Below are 24,703 nucleotides of genomic sequence, written 5' to 3'. Positions count from 1 at the left end.
ATTTTTCTCCGGTGGCGCACTCATATCCGCCATGCCGCTGATGGCTCATTACAGGCCAATTCATAAATATTGTCTCCAGTATTACCACTTCCAGGGGCTCTCAGCTCCCTGGAGATTTATTCTTCTCTTTTACAGCATGCTATTGTTTTCCTCCCGCTTTCAGTTTTTTTTAATACCCTACCCTCGTTCTTCCACACCTCCTCTGCAAGACGTGACACCGCTTTGACCACCAGAGCCACAGCGTTTGCCGCATGAGGACGACGGCTGTGGGTGTTTGTTCCATTTAGAGTTGAAACAGGGCCAGAGGAACATCAAGTGACAGCAGCCACACAGCAGGGCGAAATGCAATCCTGCTCGATTGAACAATCATATAAGTGATGACAAAGTGCTTTATGACTATGCAGGCTTTGTTGCACTTGGGTTTAGCCCACTAAGGTCTTATGCAGGCCTTTTCACGTGACCTTGGCCCATTTTCACCTCAACTTCAGCTCCCAAAGCCTCTTATCACCTTTAGAGCAGGACACCACTGTGAGCTGGAATGTTTGTTTTTTTCTACTAAAATATATTTTTAATATAAATAAAAGTTATACTTACACTTCCATTACTAATACTACTATTCTAATATATATATATATATATATATATATATATATATATATATATATAGTATATAGTACTGTAAGGAAGTAACTCATGAAGTCAAGATGAATTTACTATGAAGATAAAAAAAGACAACAAAAAAGCTAATGTGAGAAACTAAAATAAAGATTTTTTTAAACTTAAAAACTCATCTTAAAAACAAACAAAACAAATCAAATATCTCATGTGAATTCTAGTTTGATGAGATGGGCAGTTTTAATTTTGTATAAATCACACGATCAATACATATATTTTTACATCACATATCAGGTGACAAAGAACCATGTGATTTTTATTCATTTATTTTTTTGTATAAAAAGACTTGCGCTTGGCATTATAGTTAGATGACCATAACATTTTTTGATCTTCGGTAAAAAAAAAAAAAAAAACATATATCTTCTCTCACTATATAATCGTATAATCTCATCTTTGTATTGCCTTTTTTGCAACTTTTTTTTTTTTTTTTTTTTTTTTAAATATTGTGGCACTTTTTCACGCATTGTGAGTTTTTGGTTATTTTCCTCATAGTTGGCCCTAAAGAAGCCATTATGATTTTTATTAAAGCCAAATTACCCTTGTTGCTTAAAGTATAGATAAGAGGGCTTCCAAATGTTTGTGCCCGAGGGTCTCGCAGGACCATGAAGGAAACCAGAGTCTGTGTTTTGCAGGCTTAAGCGCAACATCGCACGCAGTCGACTCCACCAGCACAGAGCGTGAGCAGAGTCCCGCGGTGCGTGCTACCATCTGTCCATCAGTGGATTCCCTTTGAGTGTAGGATACCCAGTGGTGTTCCAGAGGTCTGGACCCACATTAGCACAACATCAAACAGGCTCCCTCCTACACATGCAGCACTGCATGCGCTCCTGCTTATCTTATCTGAGACGGAAGGAGGAAGTCACCCCTCCGGTCCATCCCTGTAGAATTAGGCTTGACCTTTCTCATGCAAAGCTGAGAGAACTTGGAGAGGTTTTCTGCCCCGGTGACTGGGATTGTGTCCAGGGATACTGCTTTAATGGGGCACCTGCTGTGCTATTGTTAAAAATAAAGATAGGTATGACTGGCATCGCCTGATATCTTTAATATGGAATGTGTTCTAATTCCATTTTTATGACGGCACTGTAGTGATGAAAGTTATGTTTAAGGGTCTTGTAAGTGTTTTAGTTTTATTAGTAACACATGTAGCACAAAATAGCGAGATTAAATTGCAATAAATTCTTAAACTAATGATATAAATTCTACAAATAATACAATATACAGCATACTAATGTATGCGTGTGTGTGTGTGTGTGTGTGTATATATATATTAGACATTAATACAAATACAGTATTCAGTATGCAACTGCATGCAAAAAAATAATAGACAATAAGATGCAAAACAAGAAATAATTAGATAAAAATCTGATTATATAGATATGTCTGCATATATAGAAATAAATCTGTATATATAGTTATAAGCCTGAATATATATAGAAGTGAATCTGAATATATACTTATAATATTAGCAAACCCTTAATCTACAGTATATATACATACAGTATAATAAAATGACACAGGCCTATTTATAGCGCGGAAAAAGTCTGATTTTATTGCAATTTTATCTTAATCTCTGTATAGTGTAAATCTAAAAATTATTAATAATCTGTATTTATATAATCTAAAATGCATAATAATCTAGAATTACAAAAAAATGTACTGAAGTGGTTGCTTGATCTCTCCAGGGTGACAGTCCAGATTGGGACTTGAGATGATGTGGCGTCACCTATTGCAATTCCTCCATGAGCACCCCGGGCTGCTTGCGCAGGCTGTGTTCACTGAACCTCCTGGGGCAGGAAGGGCTAACAACCCTTGCATTGATCCAAGGAGACACTCAGCCCTCTAACCTGCTGAGTGCTCAGTTCAGGAGAACAATGGAGTTCAGCACACATCAATACAGCAGCAGCCTATTGAGCGCACTCCGTTTAGTAAAGCCGACTGATGAGGTTGAAGCTCCAGAGTCTCCGCAAAAGCACGACAGACACCTTCAGTGTCTGTTTAAAAAAAACCAAAAAAAAATTCTCTCTCTCTCTGAAAAGACAGACTTTAACCTCCTTGTGTTCCCTGCTCCTGCTTTCCAGCATCTTAACCTGTTTCTATGAGTCACATTGGGCCAAAATGACTGGTAAGCCTCACCTACCGTACCACTCCAAAGAGTTGGGAGATTGGGATGGAGGAGGCTTTCTGGACAGGAATGCACTGCTTGTCCCATAAGACACTAAATGATGTACAAGTGCATTTATTACAGCAGCCCCTATAAATCTGAGCCTGGCCTGAACTCCGGGGAGAGGTTAATGGATTACAAAGGGATGCGGTATCGAACCTTTGAGAAGTTTATACACCACATCAATATGTGCAAGGCTATTGATCATTTAGACCTTGACAGACAAATTAAATTCATAAACTTGATAATGCACTGGAATATTTGTATTGCTTACTACAGTGGAATGGGGCCTTTTTTACATTTTTTAAACAGTGCTGCTTTAGGATCAAGGTTTATCGACTGAAATTCACTTAATAGAGTCCACTGAAAATGCCAAGAAGAATGCTGATCTAATGTGAAATTTAGAGTAAGATATATACACAGTTATGCAGACTTTCTTTTAGGCTGGTGACCGCCTCGTGAAATGTGCAAATTATATATATTTAAGAAAAAGTAAATAATCAACATTTAAAAATTTATTTGAATTTAAACTGAACTGCATAATCGAAATGTAATCGATTTATTTTTATAATCTTTTTGGCTATTTTGGAACAGCACATTACCTAATAAAAAAATAAAAGCTCATATTATACACGAGTTATTCACATCAATTAAAAATTTATTAATTAATACTAAGCCTCCTTTCTTATATCTAAATACATTTTTGTTGTAAAAAAAAAAAAAAAAAAAAACATTACACAAAAGTTGCATTTATTCCTGATCAAAAAAACATAATCAGAAAATAAACAAGTGTTTTTGTGTTAAATCAAATTTATTACAATTATGTACATTCATCTTTTCATACCAGAATTTCTCTGTGACAAATACCAGCAGGGTGTCAACAACAACAACAGAGCCACATACAGCAACAATGTGCAGTTCATACAAACCGTTATAGACCTTTGACGTAAGCTTACTTATAAAACAGATCCAGCTCGCACGCACACACACACACACACACACACACACCTCACGTAATGAGAACAAATGCTTCAATGCCTAAACTGAGTTGCTGAAACTGAGCAGCAGGATGTAGATTCTTAACAAAACTGTCATAAAAACAGTTGGAGATGAGAATGCAATGTTAAAAGAGATATAGACACAGAATATGTGGCTTATATCATGTTTAATTCAGTAGCCTTCACAGCGGCTTTACAATTATTAGCTAAAATTAGCATACTATGTTGTTTAAAGGCCTCTGCCGCCACGCTACCAGAAACAACCTGCCAGTTGCAGGAACTCCTGAATGTGTTTTTAAGCAAAACTAGTACATGCACACACACTCGCGCTAAAGCTCTGTCTCATTCTGAAGCCGATGGTCTTCCTTCCTTCCTCTCACTTAAAAAGCTTACTTATTAGTAACTCCGCAATGACAGTTCTGACACCAGTAACTGCTAATTACTTTCAAGGTTAAACAGACTTCACCGATGCCTTTAAAAGGATAGTTCACCTAAACATGTTTTCAATTCCATTGTCATTACAAACAGCACTTTTTTTACGGAACAGTGTCATGTTTTGAATAGTTTTTGTGTGCGAGTTATTCAATGAGAGCTCATAGTGACCAGTTGAACTCTAAAAAACAAAGTAAAAAAACACTTTGTCTGAACAGCTCTTGAACTGTTAAATTGAGCCACTGTGGCTGTATTGAGTTTTTTTTCAGTCAATTTTTGTGAATGAATCGTGTAGTAGATTTGTGAGCTGGATCATTGAACCATTGAACTGATCAGGTTTTTTAATGACGTTTTAGCTTTTCAAACCCTAAAAAAAAAGAAAAGTCACTGCATATCAACTGAACACACGGTTTCTCTTGACATTGTTTCATGTGAATATATGCTAGTCTTGTGTGGGTTAGTGTTAAGCCAACCTTAGTCTAAGAAGTAAGAAGAAATACACACATGGCCAGACAGGTTGAGCTCTTTCATTGTGCCTTCGCATTGTGCCGCCACAGACCCACAATTCACCTGGCTGTGCTCTAATCCGGTTACTCTGAAGGTCATTTGTTAAAAGTGAAAATGTCACAATGGATCTGACGCTCTAGTTCTCACTCCAGGATCTCTCCGGCTTTGTTTCTCATCAGCTGGTGAGTGAGTAATTTCATTAGTTAAATATTCATACGTTACTCTCCATTTGCATCACGGGAATTTTTTTTTTTTCGTCTATTTTTTTAATCCTCTCAGGACTTTCTGAGAGAAAAGCCCCCAAAGAGAAAAGCACAACTGTCAGCACCTCCGCTGAAGCATCCATTGTTTTACACAGTTTAATTACAAAACCCCAGCACCGTTTCATGTTAAGATTATTCACTGCAGGAGGCCTATATAATTTGGACTGGAGGGTTTGTCATGTAATATAATACAATATAACAGGCTTTCAGTATTAGATTTCCGATTTTAGCCTCCTTGACATTTCAAGCCGCATGAACTAATACATCTGTTATTTGTCGATCATTTGATTATTAACATACTTCATAAACCAAATCAGCTACCCTGCTGGAGACTGGAGAGATACGACTAAGACAAACACATTTCTCTTTCACCTCATTGTCTGCGTTCTCATTGGCGTTTTCGCTGTCTCTCTTTCTCCCTTGAACAGAAACTCTAAACACAAAAATACAAGGCCTCGTTGTTCCACAGACTGCTGAAGCCCGGTGCACTAGACGTCTGAAGGAGAGTTGGTTCACTAGGACAACGACATAATCCAACAACTCTGGGACTGTGCGAACTAGTGTTTACTGCTGGAAAAAAAAAAAATCATAGAAAATCTCAGATCACAACTTTCTAATTTCTTTGGTGCCTCTGATTTGTCTATAGTCCTTACACTGCAATTGACGTTCTATGACACTTAAATGGGATTATTTCTGGAGCACTACAGTCTCTAGTAAAACAGCTAGCTAGCATTTAGGGCAAATGTATGGATGGCAAAAGAAAAAAAAGTCATAATTCTCTTGTCGTCTTTCCAGAAATTTCTGTTGCTGTGCTTGTTGAGGCATGCAGAAGGTTTGTGCCTTCACTCTGGTTTGCACGTTGAAAGTTTGCATGTTGAAAAGTCAAAAGGGTAAAGAACTGCAGTGAAAGGAACATAATCCACCTCACCTGCTGCTTTCGTACAGTGTTAAATTATGCTCACAGTAGCCGTTTTACTGCGACGAGGGTGTGATATCGGAACTTAAATGAACTCTAAGGAAACGGGGAGAAGCCAATGGACGGATGAAGTCCAGAGTTTGTTACTAATCGACTTCGCTCTCATTGCTCGCACCCTCTGGACGCCGCAGCTTCTCCACCTGCTCATTTATCTGTCCATCTCCGCCTCTTCTGTCCTCCGTCTGCACACTCAGGTGGTCTTCCTCATCCGCACGGGTCACATCGTCATCCTCGTCTTCGTCCTCGTCATCCTCTTTCTTCTCCTCCTCGCCCTGGACTTCCATACGGACCTGGTCTTTCAGGTCCAGAGGGAGAATGGAGCCCAGGCCCACTTCTCCGTTCAGGCAGTGCGAGCCGGACGGGGTGGCCTGGGAGCTGTTGCCCTCTTTGATGGGGGAGGAGTTGGCCGACTCGTTGCTGACGGGCGAGATGTCGCTACTGCTGTTGGTGTGGTTGACAGAGGGCGGGTTGGAGAGCGATCCGGGTTTTAGAGGGATTTGCCAGGATGGGATTTTGGGAACAGAAGGCGAAGCGGGGAACTGTCTCCTAAACAGAAAGAGAACATGAATAGAAAATTACAAGCGTTTTCTTCGAACCCTTTGCTGAAATCTCTCACAACAGAGTACACATTGTGCCTCAGGCTTGTGTCTGCCTAAAATATGCACGAGCAAGTCCAGCTATTGATGCTTTGGAAACACAAGCAGATTTGTCAGTCTGAAAGTACATGAGAGATTATGTCCATATGTACTCCACACCTGGCATCTGATGCAAAACAAAGCATGTCCTCGCAACAAAGGTAAAATAAATTCAAAAGCGACTTCAGGGTGGTTTCGTTTGAATATATGAGGCAACAAGTTGAGCAGATGGCGAGCTCGGTTTGTATTTACAGCAAAGATCTCACATCTTGAGAAGGACAACCAGACACAACATTCAGACAGTGGAAGAAAAAGGTAATTACAGCTTAAAATGTTTAATGAGAACGAAACGGCAGACAAACGAAAGCTTTTATCTGTGTGAATTTCAGATGTATGAGATTACTTAGATCTTAATTTGCATGATACATACATAATCAAGTAAACATTAATGAAAGTGAGGGAAGATCCATCTTGGGGCATTGAGGGAACCTGTTGGATGCATCAGGCCTCATTAACCAGTAATGAGCTGGTTCCAGCTACATGCCCCGGTGAAGAGAACGATATGACACATACAGATCAAACCGTTTCAGACACATTTATCTGCCATATCGTCCCAAGGCAAACTAATATCAGCTACCCTAAGTGAGAAACAATGCTCTCCACTCATTTACACTGTGATACTACAAAACACACGTTGGAACACCTACCAAAGATCTCTTTCAGGATAATAAACGCTAAGTACATGCATCTTATTAGTTTTTAAGTACATCTGGACATGCTGCAAAATACGACAGGAAAGGCCTTGTGGATGTCAGACTTCATTGTACACCAACAAAAACTACGCTTTTCGGGAAAAAAATATAGTTTGTTCAGTATGTTACGCTGTATGTATCAGAAAATTGGTCCAAGGTTAAATGTAATATATATATATACATTTTTCTTTTTTGTTGTTGCAATTTTCATGTTTAGCTAGATGAAAGCCTGATACCTAAGGGCACAAGATTGTAAATGAACATCGTACATAGCCACATTCTGTCCGTCAAATCAAATATTATATATATTCAGATTTATTTTAAAAAGTAAAAAAAGTACCTGCTGAGAAGAAGACCCTTAAGAGATACAATCTCAGCTTTGAGTTCACTGATGCTCTGAGACTCCAACATGCGGTTGGTGGCAGATGAAGCCTAAAGACACAAAATTACAAATGATCATCATTATTTTGATTTTGAAAACAAATTTAAAACACTTATTTTCTACTATAGGATGATACTACAGGATAAACTGACCTCTACCTGGTAAAGATCTACCCCAGAATATGAAAGCTCTATTCTATCAGACCTTATTTACCAGAACCTGTTATATTAGTATGCAGCATATGCAGAAAACTTCACAAATATCAGTGATCTGTTAAAGTGTGACTTTTTCTAATTTGATTTGTCAGAGTCACTCAATGAACACAATAATTTGATGCGTTCAAACTGGCAATATGAGACAAGGAAAGTCTTGATATCAAACCACAACTTCACTGACGAGTCCCAGCTACTATATTTTCTCCACCCAGAAGGTCAGGATCTTTTTTAAAAAAAAAAAATAGGCTAAGAGAATTAATCATACCATTTTTACATATTTTTCCATATTGCAGACTGCTGATTTGAGCAGGACAGAGGTGTTTGATAAGAGGTCTCTGGCACAACAATGGCAGTATTCATCAAGTCAGGGAGGTTTTTATTAAAAGAAGCCTTATCGCCAACTGCTTGCCATGGGATGAATTGCTGAAGGGAGTGATGGCCAATTGAAGTGGCCAGCAAACATTTGAATAGCAAATGACTTCAAGGGAAAAAAAGGCCCCAAAAAAACCATCCATCATTTTTCCCCCCAAATAGACAGGTAGTTGGTAATGTCAATTCATAAAAAGATACCCTTTTCACACACACACAAAAAAAGATTTGTAGCCCCTCTACGTTTCAATTTTAGTTCTCCAAGCATTCTGACAGATTAACCCGGGCTCTCAAGCCTGTCCGGTACGGCAACATAGAGTCAATGACTCTTTGGACCATCCACAAACAAACAGCCCACATCTACCCCATAATCCCCTTCCAGTTCTTCTGCCCACTGAGGGGGGTGGGGGGGAACGAGAGCAGGAAGAGGAAGTGAAAAAAGGGCTGGGGGGAAAAGGAAAATAAAAGTGTAATTAAGAACATCGGAGTCACCGGGGGCGGCTAGTTAGAAAGCAGAGACCCCCTATTGAGAGGAGAGGGATAACTCGGACTCTTCCACATGTAATTAAATCTAAAGTAAATTAATTGAATCACATCTGAAAAGGATCAGACTCATTTACAGCGAGGGCTGGGGAGGGACGGCGGTTTTGTCTCCTTTCTGCTCCTAAAGCCCTCAGATAAGTGTGCCGTTTTCGAAGAGGCCACATCTGATCCGAGCCGAGCGCATTAGGCCCGGTGAAGACACTCTTATTACAGGCCTCACCTCATTATGGCCATCTTAATCCCACACTCCCCACGGCACCCGGTATAATAAGGCTGGAATGTACCTCTTGCTCATTTTACCTTTGTAACGGGGAAAAAAAATTAATTGCTTCGGAGGCTTAGCTTACACTTCTCGGACATAAAATCTAAATAATATTTTAACAGAGGCTACAAAGCACCTCTCAGCCGGCGGTGTTTAAAGTTCCGCCGTTGCAATTCTTCATTTGGAGAGCCGAACGAGCGCACACACATTTAGTGATGACCGTTTAATTGCTGCTAAAGGCCTTTCTCTGCATGTCTTTGACTGTGTGAGCAGCCATCCAGTCAGAGGGGTCAGTGCAGTGTGATCGGGGTCTGTCACCCTCTTAAGTGTGAACAAAGCTTTGCTACAGTCTGGGTAATTATTTAAGGAGGTGGAGCGTACCGTACAAGAGAGGTATATGCACGTACATACACAGAAACAGCAGTCAGACATGGAATACATTAAAGCAAATGTCTGCAGAACATTAACAACGGATAATATCTTAACAAGGCAAGTTAAGAAACGTCTGAATGCAAATTAATTCACTGCTCCGCTCTCTGATGCTCTTTTCACCACTTAAAGCATGTATATTTATGGTGGAATCAGCTTGAAAATAAATCCCAAGGGAGTGTTTTCTGGTGAAAACACTGGTACAATTTATTTGAGCCTGTTTATTCACTTTCCCAGTAGCGGGGTGTTCTGCGGTGGAAAAGGGGGTGGGGGGAATCGAAGCGCTCCTAATCTTGCATGAGCAGCCACTAATAAAGACAGCTATCGTTATATTCAAACGGCACAGCAATTAAACTCAAACAGTCAAGATGATAATACTATATATATGGAAAATGAGACGCAACATTCTGCCTGTTATTCAGTATTAAATATTGTCAAGGAGACCAAGGAAAAAAAAAAAACCTCTTACATTTAAATCAGCTGATACAAAAGAGTTCAGTGATGGCAAAAAAAACAACAAAAAAAAAACTTGAGTGTACATATGTATATATACGTTAGTGACTGTGTGTGTGTGTATATATATATATATATATATATATATATATATATATATATATATATATATATATATATATATATATATATATACACACACACACACACACACACACACACACAAACAAACGAGATATACATATACAAAACATAAAAGTGGTATATGTATATATGTGTGCGTATATATATATACACACACACACACACGTGTACATATAAACATATAAAAACATAAAATGTGTGTGTGTGTATATATATATATATATATATATATATATATATATATATATATATATATATATATATATGCACACACACACTTAAAAATTCGCCAAATTCAAAAAAGAAATTGTCTGATAGCAAGAAGCTGTGAGCAAATTTTGTAACTAATAAAAAAAAAAAAAAAGATATAAACATTTACTGTCAATAATGTAATATTTAAGTCCATTTCACAGAGAATTAATTCAGAAAAACAACAATTAAAAATCCTCACAAAGAGAAAAATGTAAATTCCAGTATTAAAGAGACAGTTAATTAAAAAAAACATTTTCAGACCACGGAAAGTGATACTTTCTTCAAAATACCATTGTGTACTGCAGAAGAATTCATAGGTGGAACCACTAGACAAAGTAAAAGACGATTTAAATTTTTGGATGAAGTGAAATTTAAAATGACTTAAACCTATGCAGTGTGTATTTGTGTATGTGTTTCTTATATATATGCATGTGTGTGTATGTACACACAAAAATACACATTATGTAAACAGACTTATTTTGAATGTGATGATTTGACACTACTAAAACAAAAGTATAATAATTTACAGCACCTAATAAAAAGTATTTTGATCTTCAGAAAGAACTTCCAAATTAAGTCTTTTATCAGTCGAAGACTTTATCAATCACAATTTGAATAACAGCTTCAGGTGAGCATGAGGAAATTTAATCAGGTCAGCACTAAGGAAATACAAAGTATGCAGCCAATCTACTGAGATGAAAAAAGACAATATTAAACAATGAGCGCAACCATGTCCACAGTCTGAGTGACTGCAGCAGAGAAACAGGCCCACTGTGCTCGTAACAGAATATACTTTATCTGTGTGGCTTTATGGCTAAAAATATAAATATATGTGTGTGTGTGTGTGTGTGTATGTTTACTTAGCAGCTGAGGAAACAGAAGTCACCATGTGTTTCGGGTTAAATACACATTTCCTCTTTAGAGAGTTTAATTGCCAAGCTTGGCGCATTCTGCACAAAGTAAAGAACCCAGAAAAGGCAACTCAGAAAACCGCGCAATGAAAATGATACGCAGCCAAAAGGCTTAACACGTGTCCTTAATTTCATCCTCTGGACCTGAAAATAATTTCCCGAATATCCCATATGGCTCTAGACAACAGGGCCCCGCATCTCTCAAAACAAAATTTAAGATCGGCGCAAAGCAGACTTTATGATTTGTTTAATAAGCTTTTTGATGTGAAGTGTACTTTATACACACTCCTGCTTTCCAGCAAGGCACTCATGACAAATGAAGCTTTTTAATTCAATCTGGAATTTGACAGAGAATTTCAGCCATTTTTACTTGACTGAGGGCAGCTGTTGTGGACGATGACCTAAAGTGTTTTAAACAATGGATCGATGTGGTGGCATTTTTCTGGAAGTAGCAGAGCCGTGTTTCTGTAACAGCAGAGGTGAACCAGAGATTATTTGGCAAGCTAGTTTATGGATGACGAACTTCAAGAGGGCGACGGAAGGATGCTTGGGGGGGCTGTGTTGTGGTGAGTCTGCAATTCTTGCAAACTTCAGAAGGGTGAGAGATTCATATTTTCACTTCAATTTGTTGCCAGGCCAGATGTGTTTGCATATGTTTTCCTACGGGATCCAGATGCTTCAGTAAAACCCCCATGTGCTTAACAAGCTGTGGACATAAAACATGCCCTCAGTTGCGATTCCAAAGCGCTTTTTGGAGCAGTTACGAGATGATTTATCGCAGCCTCGTAAGATACAAAGTACGTAGAGTTTCACATTCTGAGGTATGGCAATGTGTTTTCAGCAGGCGATTTCCTTCAGATGACTATTCTTTATAGATAATAAGCACATGTCTTCAGAAAGGATTTGAAGGCTGTATCATCATGAACATTCTTCTGCAAGATAATGATATCATAATGCCTTAAATTAGCATGTGATAAAGACAACATCATCGGGACTGCCACAATAGATGAACAACAAAGATGACTACTTTCTGGATTTTTTTGTGTATTCTTTATTCTTTTGCTGTTGGCTGTCACTGTGGGTTGTATGGCATAACTGTAAAAAAAAAAAAAACCCACATACATTAAAAGTACAAAAGTGAATTCTCAATAGTAAAAAAAAAGAAAAATTATATATATAATTTTATTTGAAATTATTGTATTGATGTAAATATTTTATCAAATAATTATATTATTCTATTATATATTTATTAGTACTGTCAAATGATTAATAACATCCTAAATAAGTGTTTACATAATGACTATGAACCGTGTATTTGAAAAAGTATACTGTATGTATGTGTATTTACATAATAGTTTTTAATAAAAAAACAAATTTTTTGGATGTGATTTATCATGATTAATCATTTGACAGCACTAATATTTACTCCTTAAACTATAATAACATTTAGTAATATATAATATGTTTATATTGTAGATAATTTGTCTATTCATTTAGTTGAAAAACCAATATTTAACCAATAAAAATTACTATACATCCAAATATATTTACTAATTACTACAAAATCTGTTTAATACTTCAGATAACAAACAACTAATAATATATATTCTTTTCATACATGCTTTATTATTTTAAAAAAATATTTGATACTACAGAAAGAAAATGTATACATGAATTTATTTTTTATTTACCATTTTGTTTGCTAGTACAACAAAATGAAAATGATGCACACAGAGAACATAATTGATACTTTTAACCAGTAATTTACTTTTTTTTTATGTGCACAGATGATGGGAAACCCTCCATAACACAACCCTGCAGCTTCATGAACCAGCCAAACTTAAAAGCTATTATTATGAGCAATACACAAAATAAATACAAACTAACTGTACAGGCAACATTTCCAAGCATTATTTAGAAAAATGAAACAATAAACGTTTCCTTCCTCTGTAATTTTTTAATTGACAGGCTTCTAAGTTGGGGCTCAAAGAAAATGATTTTCTAGTTGCAGTGTGTTTAGGGGTTATCTGAGGTTTCAGTGCAGATAAAATTAGCAGAAAGCAAATGGCAGATACAAGACAGATCAAAAGGGGGAGTCAGCAAGGGTTCACTTCCTGTCCCTGGATGGCTTGCTTGAGCATTCTGGAGATGGCCGTACATGTACTTTATAGAGTTCCTATAACATGCCTTGTCCTGCTGATGCACATTTTTTTCTTCTGAGTGGCATATGAGTTCTGTCACCACTAATATTCACATCAGGGTGAGGCATCAGTCTCAGTGTCACTGAAAAATGTCCTGTGTTGTTTTAAACTCAAAGTGGCCTTGTTTCATAGAGGATGCGCCCCTGAAACAGAGCGCCGCAAAGGGCCTTATGAAAATGCACACTGAGGGCTTTATTTAAACTCAACAGATCAACAAAACAAGTAAAGACTATCATTCATAATGACATAACCCGAGAGGAACGCAACCTTTTTAGACGACCAAATTCTTTACGTTTTGTTTTGGTTTCTTTTAACGTTTTAGCTGTGATGTCTGTATCTAAGGTATTTCAAATGATGCATTTCTGACCTGTTGATCACAAAGTTTAAAAATAGCGCTCACGTAATGTTCATATAAATATGATGTCTATGCAAAAACACTGACAGGAAAGTGACCAAAAAAAAAAAAAATGTCGCTATCAGTCTCGCATGCATCACAAACTATCACGTTCTCTCCTTACTTAAAGTCTGTAATGAAAAGAATGTTAAAAACTAGAAGAATGTTCAGATTGTATGATTTGTTTGTTTGTTTTCTCCAGTCAGTTTGATAACTGCAGCATTTCTGGACAAATTTTAAAGGGTCAGCTCACCCAAAAAAAACCCTAAGATGTCATTAGTCCCTCATTTCGTTCCAAATTTATTTTGAAGCAATGTACAACAGTCTTTACATATAACAGGCCTAAAATCCTTCTCAATTGCACTTCCGTTTAATTCAAAAATGAACAGACCAGGTTTAATATCATTATTTAAATGTAAGAGATGTGGCGAAGGGGAACCTAAACTCTGCTTTGTTATTTCCCACATTGTATGAATAACTTAGATCCTTCTGTTTACCATTATGGCAAGTGTTGTGCGATTACCTGCGAGTTAGCCAGCTCTTGTGTCAGCTCCTGGATTTTCTTCTGTTGCTGGACCAGCAGCTCCTGCACTGAAGCCAGGGTCATCTGTAACTGGGTGACTGCATGCAAAAAAAACACAAATGAAGATAAGACTTGACCCAAAACAATTACCAGAACTTCACCAGCTTTAGTCGCGATCCTGCGCTAACCGTCATATCTGTTTGTTTGAAAGCATTACCGCCGATCAACACGCGATGGTTTTCTCTTTGATTTAGCCTTCAGCTCAATCAGTAATATAAGACACCTCTATTTGTACAAGATTAATCACCTACGTCTGCTCTTATATCAAATCAGGGTCTCTTAACCTCCATTAGCATGGGTTTGAAACGCCGGCTCTATCAAACTCTCCAAACAATCAACAAGATGGAAAAAAAAGCCGCTCATTTGGGAGGCAGCAGGGCTAGACACTACTGTCCTCACTAATCTTACTAAATACAGCTCATTTTCCTCCCTCTCTGAAGATTGAATTATTGTCAGATTGTGCTGGTCCCGAGGATTAGAGAAAGCCCAAGAAAAACAGCCCTAGCAGGGCCAGAGTTGGTGTTATTAATGGGGGTATCATTTCAAATAACCCAGAGCACAAGTTGCTCTCCCCCTGTTTCCAGTCACACATGCATTCCCAAACAATGCATTAAGTTTCCAAACTGATTATGTTACAGAAAACCAATAAACGCCTCTATAAATCATGCTCTGTAAAGTGTTAAATCAACTCTAATTGGATTAACATCAGCAGATATTATTAGCTGCCGACTGTTGGCTCTCCGGCGCACAGTTCCAGGGCTCTCCTTTCATAGAAACAGCCTTTCCACTTTCTGCTTAAGAGCTGTTACATGTTTCTTTCTCTCGCAGCCTTTGTCTGTCTCATTAGGTGACTACTTACAGAATAACAGACGCTGAACAGCTTTTCCTAGCTGAACAATAATGATGATTCAAACTCAGACTGTATTAATATTAACGAGAGACCTGACATCCGATGTATTAACTTTCTCCAAAGCATATTTTAAGAAATCGTTAAACGAAACGATTACATTTTACATTTACCCTCGTGCTGTTGTTCCAAACTAGCAAGATTTTCCTATTTCTGTGAAACACAAAAGCAAATATTTCGCAGAATGTGCATTGAAACATGCTTTTGTGGGTCATACTCTACAAGTCTAAATGTATACTTTAAAGTCTAAAATGTGGAATTCAGAGCAAGTAAGGAAAACTACTACAAATTATAGTTTATATGTGATAATGCGTGCATTCTGTAGAAGCACATGCTTATATCAAGTCACAGTGCACAAATGGGCGATGCAACTTGCAACTTCATTCTATTCATTTCTGCCCATCATTTGCTATTATCTTTGAATTTAAACTATGAGTGAGATAGCTAAAAGGTCTAAAGTAAAGCTGGAATGCCACCACAGCTTACGTCAACTACAATATTACACTGAGAACCAGCAGCAACTGCGCCAGACCTCTAAACCCACAAACACTCGCTTCATACTCAAAACACGAGAAATAATGCCTCCATTTAGCGCATCTCGGGTTTCCACAAACGCTCTCTTTGGAGAAAACAATTGGCCGAATTTGAGATCCTGCAAGTGGCTTCGCAGCTGCTGCGAGGAGGCAGACAGTGTGTATAGCGTAAATTATTCAGTAAATACCTCAATATAATGTACACTGCATATGTCCGGGCCTGTCTGAGCCTTTATTGGCCAGCTGGTCACCAATATGCTCTCCGCAGACAAAGAGACCAAGCAGCTAGCACAATTCCATTACAGCCGGCACGAGTGTGAGCGCGCGCGTGCGATGAAATGCTTCCAAGACCTGTTCATTAATTGCGTGTGGAAAGTTGTTGGGAAATCATAATGGGAGTCAAGGCCTACACTCAAAGGCTGCAGGAGTAATGGAGCCACATTCAAAGGAATACATCATTCCAACGCACTTGGCACTAGAGAAATACACGAACTTTAACAAAGGAGTGCGGGCAATTGGCAAGAGCGGCAGTCACTTGCTATTACTCATGTTGTGAGAAGAGGGGGAAACTCACTCCGTAATTGCAACCCTCTCCCAAACTGTTAACTGAAACAGTCATTAACTACAATAGCAACTTGGCTACTGCAGCCACAGCAAATTAGATCAGCGGCGTGACTGACTGAGTGACTGGGGGTAGGTACGGCTCTTCCAGGAGAAAACGAGAGAGTGGCGGAGGGAGAGAAGGGGGGAAAAAGAAGAGATTGTCAGGAACAAGTGTTTCACAAAGGAAATATATAAAAGCAGCTCCAGCCCGGAACAATATAAATGCTCTTTATCATCTGAATCTGAATCTAAACAAAACAGGAATCCTGCTAAAAACCAAACAAAATGAGGGCCAGACAGGCAGCGTAACACAAAGGAGGGTTTTTTTTGCATATATGAACCAAAATGGCAAAGAAGAGGCTCATTTGATAATCAGATAAAGAAACCCACATCAAGTTTGCACGCAATGACTCACAATCGACCCGCCTTTCAGTCACCCTCCCCGAACCAAAACTGGGCAACGGGCAATGTAATGCAGAGACGCAGCTGACTAAAATCACTCGCCTTTATCTTATTTGCCCCAAATTTGCTTATTTTGATCTCCTGGATAATGAAAACAATACTATATGCATAACAGAAGACTGCGCTGATACATACGTTGATCCATGCATAAATCCAGATCATTTCCATGGTTTTATGAGGCAAATATTAATATGGCTAAATGCCAAGAATACTCTGACAAAAGTTTACGTCATAAATAACAAGAAGTCTTTTGTCTACTACCTATCAAAAGTGCCTGCTTTGCATGTACTGTTTCACCTTTATAGACTGTTCTACATCAACAATTTCCTAATTTTAAAATGTTTACACGGTATTCGAGTAGACCGCAAACAACAGCTTGCAAGTTTTTCGTAACAGAAAAATGTTAGGCAGCTGGAGGAGGTATATTCTAACAGAGCTGAACACTTTTACTCGTTACGCTCAATTTTGACTGAAAATGTAGAAGTGAAAATAATATGTAATAAAATGGTAATATGTAAGATCATTTCTTTTACTGTGGGACTAAGCTACGGAGCAGGAAACATTATACAGATATATGTATACATAGAAACGTTACAGAAATTAAATAAAACTTGCTTTAGATCGCATGTCACTTAGAAATAAAAGACTAAAACGACCTTTACACTAGACTAATGCTCAGTGTTCAAAAACATAACATAAATGTTATTTCAGTTAAATCTCAAAATGAACATCTATTTTTAATACTGAACGTTATTTTAAAAGAACTGCCTTTTAATATTAACGCATTTATACAAAATCATAATTTTGATATTGTTATTGAGAATTATCAGCTTATCCGTATCCGACAAAAATTTGAATACTGGTGCAAACCTATTTTTAAGAGATAAATATATGTAAGGAAGACAATAACATCTATTAAGTATGCAAATAAACGCAAGAAAAAAAGACCAATTGCATTTCAGCATGTAAAACCCGTCTAACTTGCCTATTACATTTTGAAGAACGAATACTTCTATTTCAAAACAATAGAAATTACAATTAGATTTTCAAAAATAATAAATGATCTACTAAAAAACCCTCAGAATTTCAAGTGATGTAATTCAGTCCAAATTAACTGCGAAAGCTTAGTACAAAACCTCAACCAGAGGAATATCAATGTGATGCTTTGGAAGAACTGACAACGGGGTCGTCCTGCGCCGTCTTTCTTTAAAATTAAAAAATAAATAAAACATCGCAAAGAGTGAATTGTCATTTACACAAAAGGAGCCACCCAGCTGCAAGCCGACTGCGGCACTAACGAGACAAAGTTTCTTCGGGAAGTGTCCCGCTTTCATGGTTGCCGGGATGTTTAATTACGCCGGCTGCGTAGTGGGTAAAGAGAGGGGGAGGAGAGAGGAGCAGAGGCATCCCTCTCTGACAGACTAGCTGAGATTCCTCACCTGTCCAAGGCGGGAGGCGCACCTGTCACCACACACTTAATCACCGGCGCGCTCCGGGCCCAACCGGGGAGCCACACCACCACGCCGAAAATTAAAATGAACTTTCTTGCCACGCAGTTAAGGCAGCAGAAAAAAAAGAAAAAGAAACGCTGTCATTCCTCTTCCCCTCATTAATATTCTGAGGTTAAGAGCTTTTCAGAGAAACGTAATTAATTGAAGCTGAGCTGACAGTAAACAAGCAATTTCAAATTAAAGCAAAATGACAGGACCGTCATTTGTAAAATGTGAGCAGATTTTGGCGACAGATAAATGAAGGAAAATGTTAAGGAGGAAAAAGTGATGAAGATATTAATCTTCACCTGTCTGTGTCAGGGTGCCACTCATATCCGCGATGTTGCTCTCGATCCGCTGCAGATGCTTCTTGTCCTCTTTGCTGCCCATAATGAGGGGAAGGATGTATTTCTGCAATTAAAAACACGGCACGCTATTAGAATTCCACTCAGGAACAGGGAAAACAGGCCAGTGGACCAGGACGCGCTCTGTCGCTGCACGTCGACAAACAGACAAAGAGCTAATCTATTAGCGCTAGCGTAGTCTAGCCCAAACTCAACTTAAAAAACCCTCACCGAAGGCTTCTTGTAGCGAGATCTCACGATTTATTGTTTTGAAAGCTTTACATCATTCGATTTGATAAGAAATATTGTAAAATATCTTTAGCATTTAAAATGTTTTGTCAATTTCACTATAAATATGTACAAATAAAAATGTTTATTCCTGGCACTTTCAGCAGCAATACCTACAGTGTTTATTGTCACATGATCTTTTAGAAATCGATCTTTCATATGTTGATTTGGTGCTAAAAAAAAACACTTTGCATTATTTAAAAACAGCGTTACTTGAAAGCAATGTTAAAAACATTATGTTTATATTATTATTATTAACATATTTGTGAAAAATACTGTTTCGAGATTGTGACTTGTGACATCCTAAACATATTTTTGATCAGTGTCCTTGCTTAAAGGATTTATTTCTTACAAAATAACAGTACTGTATACCGTATATTAAAATAATATATAATAATAAATATATTTTATCGGGGTCAATATTTGAACAATCTTGAGCAAATTGCATAAAATACAAATACACCTAAATTTATATGAGAGAGTCAACATTAGAATAAATATTTTCCTAACAGAACTAAAAAGCTATATTTAAGACAGGCTTGATAAAGAATTAATTATTAAGGTATTTCAGTAAAAAAGGAAATTAAACAAGAAAAAAAAAAACAAGTGAAAAATCCAAACAATACTAGTGTTTGATTTTACAGTATCAAGTTCAGTATTGTGTTTGGCAACAGATAAAACATCATTATACGAATTATGATTAATAGGCCTGCATTCATGCTGAAAAAACAAGACCTTTTGTTTTTTTAATCCCTCTCAAAAGTCTTGTGGTTTTCTCACTTCATCCAGAGCAATTTGCCTCAATGGCTGACATAGAGGCCAAGAATTAAGCATCGGGGCATGACTCTGGGTTCAACATCATTAAGTCTTTTAGCCCACAGGCTGGCTTCTTCATTTGAACATGTCACCTTCTGAGGACAATTGCTTGTCAGAGTTTAAGCCTTGTAGAACAACATCTCCAAACACTGAGAATAAGCGGCAAAGGTCAGACGGCTAGCGCTTTCACTAGCTGCTGTTCTCACGACATCTCCGTTTTATTTCCAAACGCGCGCGTCGATTCCTTTCCCCAGACAAACAAACAAAGCGCATAGACGAGGAGATTAACATGGCATTTGGTGAATAGCTGGGTGCCGTAAAGCGTAATGTGCGTGCGCAGGCTCTCCGTCTGGAAAACAGTTGGCCTTAACAGGTTTTCACAGCGCCGCAACCGTTGTTGACACCGGCATAAGTAATAAACACTTTTAAGTTAAAAAAATCAGAATGAGTGTCAACACCAGGGTAGTTAATAAGCGAGCTGCTGTGAGCGCTGTTTACAATGTGCTCTATAGCATAAATAAAGTGAAGGAGGAGGAGGCCAGGGCATATGGCGGCACTGGTGAGCCGTTCCTCTGACATGACAGCAGTGAAGGCTCTCGCACCAGGGAACAACACCTCCAGCCACGAGCACAGATCCTCCGTACACGGGGGACTGGAGAACCACAAACTGTTTGTGTGTGAGCGAGAGACGCGAGCGAGCGAGCGAGGGAGTTACAGAGTTGGATTTTCGCATTTTCTTGCCTGCTCAAAAATCCATTTCTATTGCGAACGGATGCCAAGGTATCACTGCTTGGTTGCTGAGTGTTGCTTGAACATTTCTAGTTAAAGAACCCACAGCAAAGTCTCTATCACAGGTATACTGTAATCGCTAATCATGTCCTATTTTAGGCCATTTTTTGTTTGTCTGGCAAAAGCTTTATATATAACCTTTTAGTAAATGAACATGTGTTTCATGGGTGATATATTACCATTCAAGTTTTTTTAGGTTTCTAAAAGGTTTCATATGCTCTCCAATGATGCACCAAATAAATAATAATAACTTTATCTTTTATATTTAAAATGTAATTTCTTCCTGTAATAATATAGTTGATTTTTTGAACATTACTTCAGTCTTCAGTGTCACATAATGCTTCAAAAATCATTCTAAAATGCAGATTTGTTTATCTAGAAACATTTCATTTCAAATGGCTGTTCTACTTAATAATTTTCTGGAAACGGATTCTTTTAATTAACAGAAAGTAATAATAAGTGATGGTAAGACTTTAGTCTGCATTATTTCCACCATCTCTACGATGCTCAATCTAATTTGTCTCTGCTGAAAATATGTAAAATGTATTCATTATTTAATTTAGCAGTACCAGTCAAAGATTTTTATTCATTTATTTGTAAGAATTCTCTTCTGGTCACTAATCCTGCTTTAGATTAGTGCTTAATCTTGCCACATTACTATCATTCTATTCTCCTATTGGACACTGTTTAGTGTCAAAAATTGATTGATTAATTGATTACTTCATCCAAAATATAGCGAAATATATAGTGAAATATTTTAAATTAATGCTTTCTATTTAAATGTATATTAAAATTAAATTTATTCCTGTGATCAAATCTAATTTTCAGTGTCACATCCTTCAGAAATAATTCTAATAATTATTTTTACTAGTTGTCCAAGAAGCATTTGTTTATTTATTACATTTATTATCATCATCAGCAACATTTAAAGCAGTTAAGTAATTTTTTTCAGGATTCTTTAAAAAATATGCTTATTATATGTATTATAATATACATTATATACTCTACCATTTAAAAGAATGCATCAATCTTTTTAACATTTTTAAAAATTATTATTATAATTATTATTATTCAAACAGAAAGCAGTTATTTTAAATAGTAAAAATATTTCACAATAGAACTGATTTTGCTGTATTAATATAAATGCAGGCTGAGTAAACAGAAGATAATTCTTTAAAAAAATGCATTGCTAAAAAACATTTTTGTCTGGTAGTGTATATTTAATATTTTATTTATTTAAGCCTGATAATGAGTTATGTGCTAGTGAACTGCAATTTTAACACTTTGTGTATGTTACCATTGCTATTTAAGCAAACCTAACCAGATTTGTTAATTTGCTCAAATAACAAAGAAAACAACGAAACGGCAACAGTAAAGGCTTGCTGAGCAAGCACCAGTAATGAGAAGGAGTGAAAATGAAAGTTGTTAAAAATAAGAGTTGAAGTCACAAACTCAAAGTACATCTCTCTAAGTACTGAACAAGCTGCAGTTTCGGGTTGTTAAAGCACAGACTGGAGTCAAAGGAAAATGTGACTTTTTCTGTTAAAATGACATAAGTTTGGCTCACTACATTAGTAAGAGCAGTCATGTGGGCTACTGGAGATGGAGACTGGCTTTATTGAGTGTGCTGACTAACTGAAGTAGCCGAGAGCAGACAGAAGCTTAGGAAGCTAAACATGCGTTCCTAATCATGACATCATGGGAGTTCCGTACGATGTCATTGTAAATGCTCTCTTTTAAAGACCACCGCTCCATTTTCTTTCTCTTATATATATATATATATATATATATATATATAAAAACAGTAATGTAGTCCACATGCTCCTGTGGGCAGTGTGGGTTTACCGTCACCGAGAAACGGGGTCTCTCCCTTGCTCGATGGGGTCTGAGGGCCCACGCACCCATCCGTGCCCACATACAAAATCGTGTCATGATAGTGTAGGAAATCAGTGAGAGGACTGCCTCTGGGTTTTTCCGTAAAGGAAAACAGAGAAAGATCTAGGGGTAGAGATGAGCTCATTCCGATGACGTTGGACTCCAACCACAATGAATTTACACGACATCAATGTAGAAAGTACATACAAATGCTAGGAAAAGCTAATTTCTCAGAATAATAAACGTATTTTGAGAAATAGGCTATTGGTGGCACTTGAACACATACCCGGTAGAGATGATGGAAGCCAAAGGCCATTCCTGCCAAGATGACAGCAAGGGCACTGTAGTCTCTCCATCTGTAACCTGAGGGACCTGCAGAGAGACACACACACACACACACACACAAATATAAACACACTCATCTATTAGTGCAACCCTGGGAAAAGCTGTTGTGGGCTTCTGGTAGATGCCATTTTTAATTTGACAAGAACAAAACAAAACCGTGATTCTGCAATTTGATAAACGAGTATGGTGCTGGTAACCCAGATAATTACTGTGAATTAGTAGAATTAGTGTCCATTTTAATGAATCAATTCAAAACACTGATTCAGTGATTCGTTTGAATCATCACAAACAAAAATGTCCCGTATTTTATTTTTACATATATTAAAAAAAGCTTTAGCAAAAATAAATGTAGATAATGCAGTATATAAATTATATAAATCTTGCTTGTGTTCATTTAGTAAAATAACTTTACTATATTTTTTTTAATCAATGTAAAATTTCTGTACTTCTCTGTGTTGACCTAAACGTGAAGTGTATCTTCATACAGACTTAATTTTAAACTTAATTTTAATAAAAAAAAATAATAATAATAATGAAAAGAAAACACAATCTATGACAGAAATACTATTTTAGTGGTTAATTCAGCAGCAAAAATTACATGGGTCCAAAATAATTATATAAAATTAGTATAATTAGTATAAAATCTAGTGAAAATAAAAAGTGAATGAGAGGACTAAATCTGGTCAAATGTTACACATTGCTCTTTGTATTGTAAAATACATTCATGAAAAAACATTTATAAATAACCTACACTATAAAATGAAAAGGTATTTCTTTTAAATGTATAGCACAGCAATGAAGGCAGCAACATGTGGTACATAAAACAGATTAAGAAAGACCAGAAAAGTATTATAATACAAAAGTCTCCAGTACAGTCCGGTAAGCTCTTATGCGCTTCAGAACACTTGAAATATGGTGATTAACGTTTTTGTGGGGCTCAACAGAATTGTATAAGCACAATATTGAATTTGGATCGTCTCGTCTGACTGATACCCGATCCACAGAAAATGGGATTTGGGAAATTTTCTCTGATCATGGGTGAAAAAATATCCAGATTCATATTAAATATTCTGAAAAGATATAGCAACATTTTACATGAAAAAAAGAATTATTACAATTGCAAAAATGTTTATTCAAATATTTTATAATATTATAAATCTACATTTCCACAAGACAAAAAACAAACTAATGACTTAAACATTCTATTAGACTTGACTGCAACACATACTGCCTGTACCCACATACAGCTTTTTTGTTTATGTCAAACTATTTATTTATTTTTTTAATCTACAATGACTAAAATTTTTAGTATAAAGTTTATGAATTGGTGCTTTTGTTCATAGAAAGAACGTGAAAAAAAAAATACTAATTCTGATTACACACAGCTATTTAAAGCAAGCTAGATCTGAACTTTTAGATTAAGTATCACATTACTGTAAAACAGAACATGAGAAATTTCATCAGCTATGACTGCGCATAACGGAAACTCCCGCTTACAATATTTTAGGGGAAAACTGTCTCGTTTAAGGTAATTGTGATCTCGAAATGGAAATGAGAATCGTTTAAAAGATCATTCGTACGCTTTCTCCTCAGACCTCGCACAAGTGCTCACTAGCGTTGTGAATGTCGCATTAGAACAACGAGCACTATCAGGAAATGAAAAGCCACATCAAAGAGTCCCTCACCAACACACACACTTATTCTCAGAACAGAA

At 37.0% G+C, this 24,703-nt stretch overlaps 1 protein-coding gene across 1 annotated transcript in view; it reads right to left on the bottom strand.

Moving 5' to 3' along the window:
- Window positions 1–3,626: 3,626 nt before the first annotated feature.
- Window positions 3,627–24,703, bottom strand: part of pex14 (peroxisomal biogenesis factor 14) — a 60,630-nt gene continuing 39,553 nt past the window's right edge. The window contains exons 5-9 of the mRNA XM_043224775.1: window positions 22,931–23,016; window positions 18,841–18,943; window positions 14,478–14,575; window positions 7,740–7,831; window positions 3,627–6,558 (exon numbers count right to left, since the gene is read on the bottom strand). Of these exons, the coding sequence (XP_043080710.1) occupies window positions 6,099–6,558; window positions 7,740–7,831; window positions 14,478–14,575; window positions 18,841–18,943; window positions 22,931–23,016 (839 nt within the window). The 3' untranslated portion in view covers window positions 3,627–6,098. The remainder of the gene's footprint in view (window positions 6,559–7,739; window positions 7,832–14,477; window positions 14,576–18,840; window positions 18,944–22,930; window positions 23,017–24,703) is intronic.

The sequence above is a fragment of the Puntigrus tetrazona genome, chromosome 23 (assembly GCF_018831695.1).
Source record: "Puntigrus tetrazona isolate hp1 chromosome 23, ASM1883169v1, whole genome shotgun sequence".
NCBI classification, from domain to species: domain Eukaryota; kingdom Metazoa; phylum Chordata; class Actinopteri; order Cypriniformes; family Cyprinidae; genus Puntigrus; species Puntigrus tetrazona.
Note: the sequence above shows the minus strand (reverse complement) of the source record. Positions and strands in the feature narration are given on the sequence as shown.